Below are 15,702 nucleotides of genomic sequence, written 5' to 3' on the forward strand. Positions count from 1 at the left end.
TAGAACCCGGTAACAACAGGCGGTCTTATCGCTAAAAAGCGATCTCTTCCAGACAACCTTAAGTATTTATATATAATATATATCTTTGTCTGGGTACCCACAACACAAGCCCTCTTGAGCTTACCGTGGGGCTTGGTAAATTTGTGTAAAGAAGTCACATAATATTTATTCATAGTTACGTGTTTCGTTGGAAGGGTGAGTTCCTGTTGTCGTCCGGCGGCGAGGCGGGCGCCGTGTGAGACTCGCGCACGCCGTTCGTGGTCACCACCGGTCGCTCGAGGAACGAACTGGAAATATGTATAATATCATTCGTGATACAAGCCTAACAAGCATTTCTAAATCAAGTATCGAATTGCCTTTTTGCATGTATGTCACACAATATAAAAATAAGATGAAAGAGCATGTAACAGTAACCTAATTTCCAAAATACGTCAATTAACACATTCACTGCCCCCGACGCACATGTGCGTCCACTGACATATCTAATCCATATCGTTTCTAGATCTATTAACTGACGTATCTTAATGTTGGAATCGGGCTGTATAACAATCTTAAAGAAATTACAGCGTTGAAAAAGGATTAAGGGCTTGTGCAAAAATCACGCGAGGTTAGATGGGGGGAGGGGGGTCACGAAAAAATCACGATAAATCACGTTGGGGGAGGGGGGTATAAGGAAACTTCACGTGTATTTTTCTACAGTGAACGAAACTAAGGAAAAAAAAACCTACCACATGAGTAGATATTTTCTCTGTTTCGTTAAACATAAATCTTCACTCTGCACTTCAAAATAGCCATCCATAGCCATCTATTTAATGAAAATAGAAAAATAGACAAGATTTTTTATATACAATAATATTTATTTAAAAAATAAGTCGAATGAAAAAATTTCAAAAAAATATAATAATATACACGTGAGGTTGTGTGTGTGTGGAGGGGGGGGGGGGGGGGGTAGCCAAAAACCTCACCAAATATCACCAAGGGGGAGGGGGGGTCAAAAAGTAACCGAAAACACCTCTCGTGATTTGTGCACAATCCCTACTGTGTTTTGTAGACATTGTAGTATGATAAACTGAAATAAATGTCATATACTAAGAAAAAGTGACCAAGGCCTCCAGTACTACTTCTAATAGTAACACTTGTAATAGTATCGTAGTATGATATGGATAAGTGTACCCGTCCACCGGCGACACGGATCTCGTGCTGGTGCCGGACGACACGCGCGCTAACATAGCAGCGAGCGCGCCGGCGCCCACGCCCCACGGGTTCAGGTTGTGGTCGCCCACCGCGCGCATCGCTGCGGCCGCTCGCTCGGCGCTTTCCTCCATCTGTAAACAAAGTTGGGTTTTAAGGCCGAGCCACACCGGCTTGCGTGTGCATGTGTGCGCGCGCTAAAATGTTGGAGCCGCACACGCACACGTCACGCAAGCAGTGTGCCATCTCTCATAAGGATCTGTATCCTACAACTCCGCACGTGCACGTCACGCACACGCAGCCGGTGTGCACAGGCCTTTATCCGGGACGGCCAAACACTTTACTATTAATTACACAGGGCCACTTGCACCGTCCCACCGACCCAGGGTTAACCGGTTAAACCTGGAGTTACCTTGGTTACCGGTACATTTTGACACTGGATTAACGGTTTAACCACTTAACCGGGTTAGTGGGATGGTGCAAGTGGCGCTAAGCAGAATAACTTTATTTGGGTTTGTAATTATTGGGTTTGTAATACATAATTACAAATAATAGTAGTTTATGTGACTGCTACATAATGAAAGGCATTAAAATACGAGTGTGGGTTTATGAAACGAATGAAATGAGTTTCATAATAGTATCACACGAGTGTTTTAATGCCTAATTATGTACAGTTACATACACTGCTTTATCTACACACATATTATAAACTTTGTATGATATATTCACTAACTTCATATTACAGCCGACTTTGCTCTCTGGCGGAACTCGCGGATATGAGATGGCGTCTCCGAAATATCTTTATCGCACGTTTTACATGAAACTTTTGTTATAGTTCCTTTAAAAACAACAAAACAAATTATTTTTTAATTATAAACTAATTAAAAGATAAACTGTACGTCAAATGGCGGCAAATGAAAACTTTTTTCACGCACGTCACGCATCCGTAGTTTTTTTTTAATTCAGAGACAAACTAGAGTCGGGGTCGATTACCACATCGTCCGATACCAACTTACATGCGAGATTTGTCAATACTGTATGCAATTGTCATTTGTTTTCGAATAAAACGTCATCTCAACTGATGTTAGAATAGGGGACAAATCAAATTGCCTTTTTTTTCAGAGATGTTCGAAATTTGAAATGCATTACCAAATCGATTTTGATATAGTAATGAAGCTATTACCACATTTACAGATAAGAAATTTGCTGTAACAAAACAGTTTATCGTAATGTGGGCCATTATTTACGAATTTTGAAGGCATCATAGACGTTTATGATATGTGTGTAGATAAAGTTAATTATATAATAGGGAATATTACGCAGAGTTTCGCGTCACTATCCGTCACAATCTGGGGATCTATCGCGAATCAAGAAAAATCGAAATTTCGTTATCTGACCTCTCTATCACTCTGGCATATTCGAGCGATAAAGAGGCAGATAACTAAATGTCGATTTCGCGTTTCCCAGTAGCCCCTTGTTAACAAAACGCCTTGATGCATCAATGTCATATTTTACTGTCTGTGAAAACTTGTCAAAAAACAGTTTAAGGCACAGTGTGTATAAGTTACTCTATGGTTTTCTAGAGGAGCTAGTGCTGCACTCTGGCGGCAGAACATTGCAGTAATATTACATTACCCCCTATTACAGTATAAAAACTACCTCTTTTGTTTTCCCTTACATAATATATGTCATGTTACTCATGTTTATACTAAACACTCATTCTCAAACACATTAATCATCCAACCGTCTTTCCCACTACTTAGGCTCACTTACACCATTCCACTAACCCGAGGTTAACCGATTAAACCTGGAGTTGCCGTGGTTACCCATACAATTTGACACTTGGTTAACAGTTTAAACGTTAAACCCCGGGTTAGTGTGATGGTGCAAGTGGGCCTTAGAGATATTACGTCGATACATCGTTAGTGCGATGCAGAAATCGCTTCGACAAGTACAGCTACATCTAGCGTACAATTGGGTAGGTAAAGTTTTTTGAAGATAGGCAAATTATATTTTTTCCCGATAGTATTCATTATAGCGATCACGGAAATGCAGCTCTTTTATTTTTATATCATTTTATTGATTAAATATAATTTTTTAAATGATCGATATGACGTTTGTGAGGTGAAATGGCAGATTCCAGTAATTAATTCCTTGGCGCGTAGTAAATGGGACGGGATAGAAAAAAAAAACGATGTCAACTGTCAGTGTCACTTAGCTCTCCTTCCCGAAAAATAACGGACAAGCCTCATGTTACCTTGCGAATTGCTATTAATGTTATCATTGAGATTTTCGGCGACCTCAGCACGACCCACGGACTTCTGATTCCCCACGACATCTGCGCGTATTTGGACAAAGATTGAATTTACTTTCGATAACTTGGCACTGCATAAATTATTGGACAACGTTTTCTTCCCCACCCCTACACGACGGCCCCTACGCTGACCCTTGGACAGAGTTTTGCAAGAAAAATAAGCGAGTTCATACGAGATTGCGAGCAGATTCTACAAATTTGAAATTATTATCATAACAGTGATAGGCACAATGCCGTTGAATTAGAGGAGCAATGGCCGTACAGGAGTACGTATCCGTGAAATACATAGGTACATAAAACTTTCTTCACTTGTGTTTTGATTTTTATTATTAAATTGCCATGAGCTGTTAAGTTCGTAAACAAGAAATCGGTCTAATTTTTTCTAACAATTTCAACCATCTGTTAGTTTTGTGTGGTTATCCTCATTTTATGAATGTTGTTCTTATTTTCAGGTGGATGTAAACATTCATTGGCGGTATTATACTGATGGCTAATTAGAACCATTGAGCCATGACATACTTCCTTGCAGTGTTATTCGGCTAAGCCTCTCCGAGCATCCTGTGAATCTGAAGGATATAATTATTTCCATAAAAAAGAGCAATCGAATTAGGACCAAGATATCCCGAGAATCTAAAGACATTTTATAAAAAATGCAATAAAATGAAAATGGGAGACTCTCTTATTTTAACAATGTTACAAGATCATGACAATGTTATGGTCTATACTTATTAAAATTTTAAAACCAACATGTCTTTATCTTTGACTTGAAAATGTACAAATGATTTGGGTTAAGTTTTATGAAATGCAACTTATGCTAAAAATCTATTATTATTATATGTCAAATTATCGTGAACTCGATGTTGCTTAAGGCGTATCCAGATTAGTAAATTTTTCGCCAATCTGATTAAATTGCCCGATCGAATCGGGACGTACGGACGCAAACGCCAATTTGGCTCGCCGAATTCAACCGCCGATAATGACCAATAAAATGAGGTGCGGACACAAGAACACCAATTTGTGAGGCTAGTATTTTCGTTATGGGGCATTTTTTCAATTTAAATGGGTCTAATATCACCATAAATCTAAAATTGGAGATTGACGCCAATTTCATTTCTGATCAAATCGACCGATTTGATCAGTCCCGTCTGGATACCGCTTTAGCACCGCGAAAGGGCGCTGCGCGGTGCGCGCGGATTGACGCATGCGCGTACCGTATGCTTTGTATCTATGGTAATATAATTTTAAAAAATATGCAAATAAAAGGCGGCAAAGTTTATTCGTTGTGCAATACTCAATAAGTTACCGCTTGTTATTTTAATACTCGTAATAAACAAAATGAGTTCAAGTGACGAAAACGACCTGGAATAGACGGCATGCACCGCCTCATTTGAAAGCAGAAGCAAACTTAATAATGAATAACTAGCTTCCTGCTAAGTCCTGGGACAAATACAACAGGACACAAGAAGGACAGCCAAAACGCAAGAAACACCTACTCTGAAAGTGGTTTTTAGCGTATTTCTGTGACCAAGTGAAAACTAAAAAGCCATCTACATTTAATATAAACTAAGAATATGCGTTGTTTTTTTAATTGTATTCGCGTCACTTTACCCCTATTAAATACGCTTTACTAAATTGAATTTGTTTTATTTCCTCACATAATTTGAGAATAGTGCTTACTATGTATACCTCAATGGAAGCAAAAATGTAGTATTTTTGAGAGTTGATACACTTGCTACTTGTGTATAGTGGCAAATGTATTAAACCCGCAATCAACACTAATCAATATGTAAACAGGCCCCAACGTGAAGCACATTTACCCTACAGACATACTTATCTATATTGACCATATTTGAACCTCTCAACTCTCTTCAAGGGCACGCCACACAGCGTGATTCTATATACTGTTGTAATGTTAATGCTTAAGGATAATAATTTGTGGATTTTATAATAAAACGAAACGAAATTTACTGGATTTATATTATATTATTTTGGATTTATATTATAAGTTTTCTAAAGTACAGTCGCCATCAGATATATTGGTGCAGCTAGGGTGCTCATAAATATCTGAACACGCCTCTATTATCAGGGCGTGCGTGTTCAGATATTGTGAACACCTTGCCGAGCCCATATATAATAGCCAATAACGACCTAGTTATAAGACTATTACAATCTTAATCATTATGTATGTATAATACAACAATCACGTTTATATAGTCCTCACAAACGTATAAGTTACCATTTTGGCCAATATATCTTCAAAGCTTGGCACCGAATCGCTGTTAAAGACTTTGGTGTGCTCAAATACGCTGAATTTGGAAAGTAACGTCTGTACTTCCTACAAGACGGTACGACGCACTTTGAGTTCATCTCTGTAATATTCTATTTCCATTCGAACGTTTCCGGGATCGTCTCCATCTATTGTGTTGATACTGAGATCCAAAATGACTCGTGTAGCAGTCCAAGAGTCGTGGTGGAGGCGTTAATGAAAATGTTCTCCAAGAAGCAGTGCCAAGTAGTCGAAAGCAATCGTTATCATTATCAAAATATTCGTGTTGATCGTGCTAGGGACGTTAAAAATACTTATTCTAGAAATCACACCGACATCCAATTACAAGAAAACACAAATGTTTCGTCCGACCATTATTTTCCAATTATTTGCAAGTTATTTTCCAAGAATGACACTGACAGTTGACATCGATTTTTTTTTCTATCCCGTCCCATTTACTACGCGCCAAGGAATTAATTACTGGAATCTGCCATTTCACATCACAAACGTCATATCGATCATTTAAAAAATTATATTTGATCAATAAAATGATATAAAAATAAAAGAGCTGCATTTCCGTGATCGCTATAATGAATACTATCGGGAAAAAATATAATTTGCCTATCTTCAAAAAACTTTACCTACCCAATTCAACAAACTTTTCTCGCGAGCGCCTCATGAATGACTCCTGGAAGATTAGACTTTATTAACCGTGTAATAAGGTTCAACTTGCCTGCGCGACTTGTGCCCTCGCATCGGCTAGTGCCTGCTGGTGGCGGGTGGCGTCGTGCGCGTACTGGAGCGCCAGGCCCGCCAGCCGCGAGAGAGCGTAGCGGCCCGCTTCCGCGCAATCTATCTGTTCTAGCAGGCGGGGCAGCTCGTTCTCATCGTTTTCTTCCTGTAAAAATATGACCAGTAGCACAGAATAAATAATAGTACTAGGTACAGAAGATCCACTCTTTAACAAAACGCGTCTTTTATTATTAGGACGAATATGACCGCTAGGCGGCGCAAGCGCCACGCGTGGCTAACGGCTAGTGAGACGGATGTACTTGTAGCTACTTGTTGCGACGCGATGAAATCGTGGAGTGAGACACGCCTGTCAGTAGTAAATACTAAATATCCCGAGATTTAAACTTATTAAGTCATTTTTTTGAGTCAGTTTTTCGTTTGCTCTAATACTATAGAAAAATAACCCAGAAAGGAAAGATTTTGTCCTATTAAATAACCCATAGACATGAACCGCTAAACAGAGACGGTTTAACATCGGCTACAATAATGAAATTGGCCCTGGTGATTTCAAGCGCGCTATCAAGGTCACCGAGGGTAATCGTTCTGTGGCCTATGCCTATAATAATAAGGTTCAAAATCCTTCACACTGACTTCAATCTGCATGATCTGATGATGCGTATCAGCTATAGCCATAGCAGGTTTTGACGACCGGTCTGGCCTAGTGGGTAGTGACCCTGCCTGCGAAGCCGATGGTCCTGGGTTCGAATCCCAGTAAGGGCATTTATTTGTATGATGATACAGATATTTGTTCCTGAGTCATGGGTGTTTTCTATGTATTTAAGTATGTATTTGTATATTATATATATCGTTGTCTGAGTACCCACAACACAAGCCTTCTTGAGCTTACTGTGGGACTTAGTCAATCTGTGTAAGAATGTCCTAAAATATTTATTTATTATTTATTATTTATTTATTTATAGCCCCCTTCAGATACTCAAGTAAAGGCCCGTCTCTCTCCTGACTGGACCGTTCCCGTTGTTTAAGGTGCCTTTCCAGTGCGCTTTCAAGGTCGCCGAGCGCGTTCTGACTTGTGACTTATCCCTATAGCAACAAAGTTCATAATCCTTCCCACTGACCTCAATCTGCATAATCTGATGATGCGTATCAGCTATAGCCCCCTTCAGATACTCAAGTAAAGGTCCATCTCCCTCCTGATTGGCCCGTTCCCGTTGCTTAAGGTGCCTTTCCAGCGCGCTCTCGAGGTCGCCGAGCGTGGAGCGCGCGGCGCAGGCGCGGGAGAGCCAGGCCTCGAGCCGCGCCCACGACTCGCGGTAGGAGGTGCGGGACCGAGAACCTGGGGGAATAGTAGATTGTTAACCAATGGTGGAAAGTGATCCATTTCACCCGAGATATTTTGGCGCTCGAACGAAGTGAGAGCGCCAATAGTTCGAAGGTGAGATGGTTACTTTTACCCGAGTTAAACACTCTACTTTTCATTTCGACTATGAGGAAAGTCAAACACAAGAAATGTATGTTGATTATTGATAATATTATCATTACATTACATTCATTCAGTTTAACTTTTTTTAAGGCGCGTATACATTAAGGCCGTTTCAGATACATCCCAATTTAAGATCGGATTGTCTATGGTTTACGATTTTTTTTTCAATCAAAATGTACACGCCGCCAATTTCAGTCATGCGGAAGCTAATATGAGAGCTTTTAACCGAATAATATGCTGTTGTTCGAAGTAAAAATTAAAAAAATATTATTAAATTTTCCACCCGGTTATCAGCCTATGAAAGGTGAACTTTCCGAACAGGAGAGATGAAAATATACTTTATTATTGGCACAGAATAAATAATAATACTAGGTACAGATGATTACAAACACAAACAAAACGCGTCTGTTACGATTAGGACTGATATGGCCGATAAGTGGCGACAGCGCCACGCGCGGCTTATGGCTAGCCACCAAAATTGGTGTGGGACGGATGTACTTGTAACTAGGTACTTGTTGCAAAACGACGAAATCGCGGAGTGAGCCACGCCTGTTATTGGTATAAACTTTCATCGTCATCACAGATTGATATTTGATATGCTTTCAAGTACCTGCTGACAGCTGAAAAATCATACCAAAAACAAATCCAAATTCATATCATAATAAGTAAGCGTCACGCTCAACCAATATGACCAATAGTTATAAATAAATAATAATAAACGACGTTTATTAAAAAAACTGAACATAGATACATAATAATGCTTACAAACCTACCGGACGACCTTATATTATGATAAGAGAGTTTCTATTGTAATACCTTATATTCTCCATAAGAAATAAGATGCAATAATAAATATATCCTCTAGCGGCCCACCATACAAGGAAAATTGGCAATCGAATTTGAATCAACGGTATTAGAAAATAGAGTTGTTTTTGTTTTGTTTTAAAATCGAATAAAACGAAATATAAGAAACTCTATTCCATTTCATTAAGATTTAAATTTCATTGGAGGTAATTTGTACTAGTATTAGGACATTGAACCCCATGAGGATAAAAGCGTACCGCGAAGCCTTCCCGCGGCCCGGCTGCTCAGCTTATCTCGGTGTCCCCGTCGGAGTAAAGACACCTCCTCTTGCTTCCGTTTCAATACCTACAAAATAAACAAAATAATAACTAACAAGTTCTCTAGTACAGTCGCCATCAGATATGTCGGAGCGGCCAAGGTGTTCACAATATCTGAACAAGCACTCTAACGCCCTGACAATACAGGCGTGTTCGGATATTTGTGAGCACCTTGGCCGCTCCGTTATATCTGGTGGCGACTGTACAAACAGCAACACTCAACTGTCCAATTGTCTATCAGTGGACCTTGTGCCTTTTGTAATAAGGTTCACGAACTGTCAGTTAACAGTTTGCGCGATGATACTCCCGCACCCATACAAATGGTTTATAAAATTTAATTCTGCCTTATGAAGGCAAGTATTTTTCTATCAATTTTAGGGGAAGAAAATATGTACATATCCTCTCTCTCTCTCTCTATGTATGTATGGCGGTGAGTTGGAGGGTGTATTTTATTTGTAGGTTTTTTTCTTCTTCTTATTAATGTGTATTTTTAGAGTAAGTGAGTTGACGAAGCCTGTTGCGGATTTTATCGCTGTAGTTTTTTGTGACGATGCCTGTAGCTGATTGTAAATTTGTATTTACCTGACGAAGCCTGCGTTGCGGATATAAAAGTTTGGTCTCTGAATAAAAGACTATCCGTTGCATCTCTACTATGTAGGCATATCCTCTAGCCGCCCATACGTCAAACCTTGCCAAGCAAAATGAAATTTTATTTTGTCAACACAAAGTTTAAATTAGAATGGAACAGGAGACCTTTTTATAGGTCTCTAGGCGGCTAGAGGATATATTTAACACTTATTTAATATTTTTTACGACACAACATAAATTTAGTGGTTTACGTTTACGACACAACATAAGTTTACGACACAACATAATAAAATGTGACATTCCACGGAAAAAGGTACCTTATGGCGGCTGGCGCTTACGTCGCATAGCCCCGCAATAATAATGGAGCGACGTTAAGGCGCGGTGTGTAGTAAAATGCGTTTTTTTGTAACCATATTTACAGACTTTTACAAGGATTTCATGCATTATTTTCTAGTATGTATAACTTTAGTCCTTGAACTACGTTATTGCTTGTCAGAAACACAACGGCTCATTACTTTCTCGATAGAATCTTAAGTTGAAAACATGCTTAAAGCTGTCTTTTGATCCATATTTTAGAAGTACTACGACGAAAATGGATATGAAACTTACCTCATTCGATAGGTTTTAAGTAAATCTTCGTTATTGCTGGTCCTTTTATTGATACGTTAATCTTTTCATTCATAATTTTATGAATTCAACTTTTGCCTACTAAATTTCACCCTACGCGGCAATACCTTGCGCCCATTCCCCGCGCCAGTACGCCCGTGGCCACTGCCAGCGTCGGACCTATGCTAGTTTAGTGGACGTTTCATAAAATGGGTAACCACTGTATAAATATGCAAATATGTTATACACACAATGTTTTTCAACATACTTACGAAGAAAAGCAAAATAATTCTTAATTACTGTGACATTTCAGACATTCGCCCGTCATATTGTCATTTTATAACAAGTTGGGAAGCAAAGCCACACACCCATCTAACCAATCCGGAATTCAGTCACGATTGATAAATTGTGTAAACATATTTTATTAAAGGCTATTAAATTAATCAAATTGAATCATTTTTAAACATATGTGTACGGATTTCAAATACCTATGTGGGAGTGTTTAGTGTATGGTGGTAACCATTTCACCGCTTTTAGGTTCCGAGTTACCTACATGCGTTTTAAGGAAAGTGGTCGAAAAATACCTAAAATGGTTTTGTGTTTAATATTAGGTAAGGTAGAAGTACTAGTGCTCGATGCTGCACTAGTATTCGACATGGGTATAGTGTGTAGCTTTCAAATAGAGCTCGACGGCTAATCCTATGTAAGTAAAACTGCTCGTGCCACGTGCCACAACCACCTGCATAAAAAATACGTACTTCGGTTACTGAGTGCCGGCGAGTCGAACGCTGCAGAACCAGTCTAAAATGTGTGATCGAGATGCGTAACAAAGGCGCGTTATCGGAGAGCGCACCTACACTGGTTTTTTGAGCGTTGGCCTAGCCCGCGCTCAGGTGCCAAATAATAATTAAGACCCTTTTTTGCAGGTAAGTAGCACGTGCGGTTTTACTTAACAATAGACAATAGGATTAGCCGTTGAACTCTATTTGAAAGCTACACACTATACTTTATGTCAAAGTAATATAGGTTAAATTTGAACGGCGACGATCTTTCTGTATTCAAATTTAATTCTTGTCACTTTGACATAAAGTGGCCGTGTCGAATACTAGTGCAGCGTTGAGCACTAGTACTTCTACCTTATTTCCGCCAAGTCCGTATCGTGCTATATGGAAATCAATTCCAAAAAATGCTGTTTTTATATAGCACACTGGTGGCAAGCAAGCATACGACCCGCATTCACCATAGCCTATGGACGCCTGCAGCTACGGGGATGTGACACATCATGCCAAATGTTGATTGATTTTATATAAAATAAAAGTCCTAATATATAAAATAAGCTTTCATAAGTAATAGTTACTGATTTTAAAAAAGCGCTTTTCAATTAAAAGACATGTCAAGATCGCTTCGAACTCTTCTTTCAATAGCTAGTTTGTTACTGCACGACACCTTGCACTTGGAGACTATGCGCTGAAACTTGGCACAGTTGATTGTTAGCTGGTCTTGAGCAGATACAGACCGGGAACCGTCGAGAGCCACGTCTTATTTAGTGGGGGGGGGGGGAGGGGGGGAAGTTCGACGCCGCCGCGCTTCACTTGGAGCAACATTTCTCTAAAACTATACCTATTAGGAGTATTAGGGCATGTGATATATCATTTTCGGATAAATTAAGGATGAGAAATCTAGTTTAGGAACTAAAACAATGCACTTTCTAACAAAAAAAAACGTAAAGTAGAAAATACTAAAAAACGTATTTGTGATTTTTTCATAATTACGTTTTCTGTTTCCGTTAATCTGTTTCAGATTTCTTATAAAATAAGTGCTACTGTTTTTCGCTACAATCAATATTAAAAAAAAATATTGAAGGGAGAAAATAAATACTTAGGTCCCCTTTTTTAGTCATTCGTAAATAACTCGTAAACGATGGCTAATAGCAAAAAAAAATTAGTGGATGAATAATTAGCATAAAATTTCCTATATAAAAGGTTATTAAAGCTTTTTGGCTAGGATCAATATTAAAAACGATATTAAAGAGAGAAAATAAATTCTAAGGTCCCCTTTTTAAATATTGATCCTAGCCAAAAAGTTTGAATAACCTTTTTTGTAGGAAATTTTATGCTAATTATTCATGTATAAATATATTTGTTGCTATTGGCTATCCTTTACGAGTTATTTACAAATGACTAAAAAAGGGGACCTTAGTATTTATTTTCTCCCTTCAATATTTTTTTAAATATTGATCTTAGCGAAAAAAAGTAGCACTTACTTTATAAGAAATCTGAAACAGATTATTTACGTAAAAGATTATTTTTTGCTGTTGGCTACCGTTTACGAGTTATTTACGAAAAACTAAAAAAAATAAACGATTGTAGAACAAATTATAAGTAACTTTCCCACATTCATAGTATTTTGTATTGAGATCACTCTGACCCACGTTTAATATTATTTTTTATCTCCCATTTATCAAAAGTTTTGTATAATAAACTATATACAGGGTGTCCCAGAAATCGACGTCAAGCCGTAAACGGATGATAGACCAAGTCATAACAGTTATCATAAAAAAAAACAAAAAAAAAATCCAACTCATGTTTTTAAAAATATATGGTCACTTTAAAAATTCACTAAAAAATCCACACCCTGTAATGGTTCTTTAACTCTTGTTACTACAAAGTCCATAATTTATTCTATTTTTTTTATTATTGTGTAATCTTGAATAATTACAGGGTGTGGATTTTTTAGTGAATTTTTAAAGTGACCATAATTTTTAAAGAACATGAGTTTGTTTTTTTTTTGTATTTTTATGATAACTGTTATGACTTGGTCTATCATCCGTTTACGGCTTGACGTCGAATTCTGGGACACCCTGTATTTTCTTAAACGTAATAAGTGTGGCTTTACAACTGTATTTAATGTTTTCAGATTCCTGCTACACTTAAAAAAAATTGGTAATTATGAAAAAATCACAAATACGTTTTTTAGTCTTTTCTAGTTTACGCTTTTTTTGTTAGAAAGTGCATTGTTCTAGTTCCAAAATTAGATTTCTTATCCTTAATTTATCCGAAAATGATATATCGCATGCCCTAATAGGTATAGTTTTAGAGAAATGTTGCTCCAAGTGAAGCGCGGTGGCGTCGAACTTCCCCCCCTCCCCCCCACTAAATGAGACGTGGTTCTCGATGTCTACCGGTCTGTATCTGCTCAAAACCAGCTAACAATCAACTGTGCCAAGTTTCAGCGCATAGTCTCAAAGTGCAAGGTCCCCATACAATGTTGTGCACTGTCAAACTAGCTACAAGTACTTTCTAATGCTAAAAAAAACGAACTACAGTATTCTTCCTTATTTTCAATACCTACTTGCCCGAAATTGACTTCTAGAATTAGTCCAAGTCTACGACTATTTTGATTGCACACGCAGTGCAAGTGTTAATCATAATTTCATAAAGGTTTGTCGTTCAAAATAACACTTGCACTGCGTGTGCAATCAAAATCGTTGCAGAATCGTCTAACTCTATTATATTTTTAAGGTAAGGAAGTACTAATTTCTGTCTCATAATAATTGTGTATAATTTGATTAGGTTCTTAGTTTGTCGGGGTATACTCTCATATTGTATATAATTTCATTAAACTTACTCATTAAAATACGAATTTGCTAATAAACCTTATTCGATATTAATTGCCGGAAAAAATCCCGGAACTGACAAATCAGAATATTCAGAATACCGATGGTGCCAGAATAAGGATGTAGACGTGCTGCGCGGGAATGGTGCGGTGCGCCGCGCGGGGCGCCCGCCCGCCTGTTCTACCACTCGTCTGCTTCACCCCCTCGGAAACGTAAAACTCAAATATAAGAGCGCCTTAATAATAGTGTAAGCGCCAACCGCCATAAGGTACCTTTACCCCTGGGACGTCAAAAATATTCTAATGTAGAAATCGACCTAGTTATTTTACCTGTTCTTTTAATCTTGTTTCAGCTTCTAGAGACCTAATGATGTTGGCATTCTTGCGAGATTCTTTCCGGAGTTGCGCCACCTGGTAACAGACACCAATTTAAGTAAAATGCATGTTGGTAAACTAAACACCAATTCATATAATATATCGTCAGATGACAGCCAAACTAATGCCAAAAAAAAATATTTTGGTACAAGCGTCAGTAAGTGATAAGTTAGTTTTTTGTCACCTGACAAAATTCAAATATTTGTTTTATTTTTACCTCCTTGGCTCTTGCCGCTTCGGCCTGTTGGTGTCGTTTGGCCTCCTCGCGCATACGTTGGATCAATTTCACCTATAAAAAGAGTGACAAATAAAATTATACGTAAAGCGTTTTCTTTACTATTAATTTAATTTTGATATAATATTTACTTATATTTAATATATTTGGGAACATTCGTAAATTGTTCGAAGGTTTGCACGTACGTGAAGTTGCATAATGGTTTGGTATTGCGATTTGCCCAAACGTTTAATCATCTCTTTCCGTTATATGGCAAACGAAAGTGACGAACCCACAATACGCAAACCAAAACACGAAATTCAACCACCACAATACACCGGACAACCTGTCCGGCACCTTCATACGTTACTCGCAAATGGATCCGCGAGAATTTAACTAGTGTTGAGAAGATAATTGAGAAGTTTGAGATCTTGTACCTTATCGCGTTTCATGGAATGCAGTTCATTCTTCAACGTCAATATTTGTTGTGCAGTCTGTCTTTGTGACCGTTGCAGTCTGGTATGTTCCCTGGCCGCAGTTTGGAGACGCTTCAGCTCGCGCGACATGCCGCTCAGACGGCGCTCGTACTCGTCCTTTACTCGCTTCAGTTTTTCACTCGGTGGTGATGCTTGGGATGCTGTGGAAGATAAAAGTGAGATTAATAATATGTAGTAGCTTTTTGCTGGACATACCTAAGAGAAAAGCTATTACCAAAGATCCAATGAGGCTACTTTCGACAGGTAAACATGCAACACTGTAGTCTACACCTACTATTATGTACTACGTAACCTCTTTGAAGGAACATCTGTCACTGTGTTTGTCATGATAATGTCATGTAATGTCATAATTTAATTGTATCATTTGGAACAGAGCAAAATTTTTGCGTCAACATGTTGCAAAACAAAAATTTTTTAGCCTTTAATTATATTGTCACGTTAAAGCACCGTAAAATGTAGGGATGTTCTTTATTTTTATAATTTGGTGGAAAATGACATTTAATACTTGTTATGTCTATACTCATTACATTATTTCAATATTAGGTCAAAAGAAGACACTTACTGAGAGTAGATAGAACTTTGTCCCTCTCCGCGTGTGTGGCCTTGATTTGCGTGTGAAGCGTGTCGAGTCGTTGTTCGTAGTGCTGTCTCAGAGACGCTAGTCGTCGTTGGGACAACTCTA

The 15,702-nt window shown here is 38.3% G+C and overlaps 1 protein-coding gene across 1 annotated transcript in view; it reads right to left on the reverse strand.

The window, feature by feature from the left end:
• LOC134680460 (kinesin-like protein KIF21A) overlaps positions 1–15,702 on the reverse strand; it is a 112,937-nt gene that overhangs the window by 15,078 nt on the left and 82,157 nt on the right. The window contains exons 12-19 of the mRNA XM_063539590.1: positions 14,961–15,160; positions 14,527–14,598; positions 14,265–14,345; positions 9,066–9,153; positions 7,640–7,857; positions 6,505–6,669; positions 1,174–1,325; positions 180–287 (exon numbers count right to left, since the gene is read on the reverse strand). Of these exons, the coding sequence (XP_063395660.1) occupies positions 180–287; positions 1,174–1,325; positions 6,505–6,669; positions 7,640–7,857; positions 9,066–9,153; positions 14,265–14,345; positions 14,527–14,598; positions 14,961–15,160 (1,084 nt within the window). The remainder of the gene's footprint in view (positions 1–179; positions 288–1,173; positions 1,326–6,504; positions 6,670–7,639; positions 7,858–9,065; positions 9,154–14,264; positions 14,346–14,526; positions 14,599–14,960; positions 15,161–15,702) is intronic.

This window comes from Cydia fagiglandana, chromosome 3 (assembly GCF_963556715.1).
Source record: "Cydia fagiglandana chromosome 3, ilCydFagi1.1, whole genome shotgun sequence".
Lineage (NCBI taxonomy): Eukaryota > Metazoa > Arthropoda > Insecta > Lepidoptera > Tortricidae > Cydia > Cydia fagiglandana.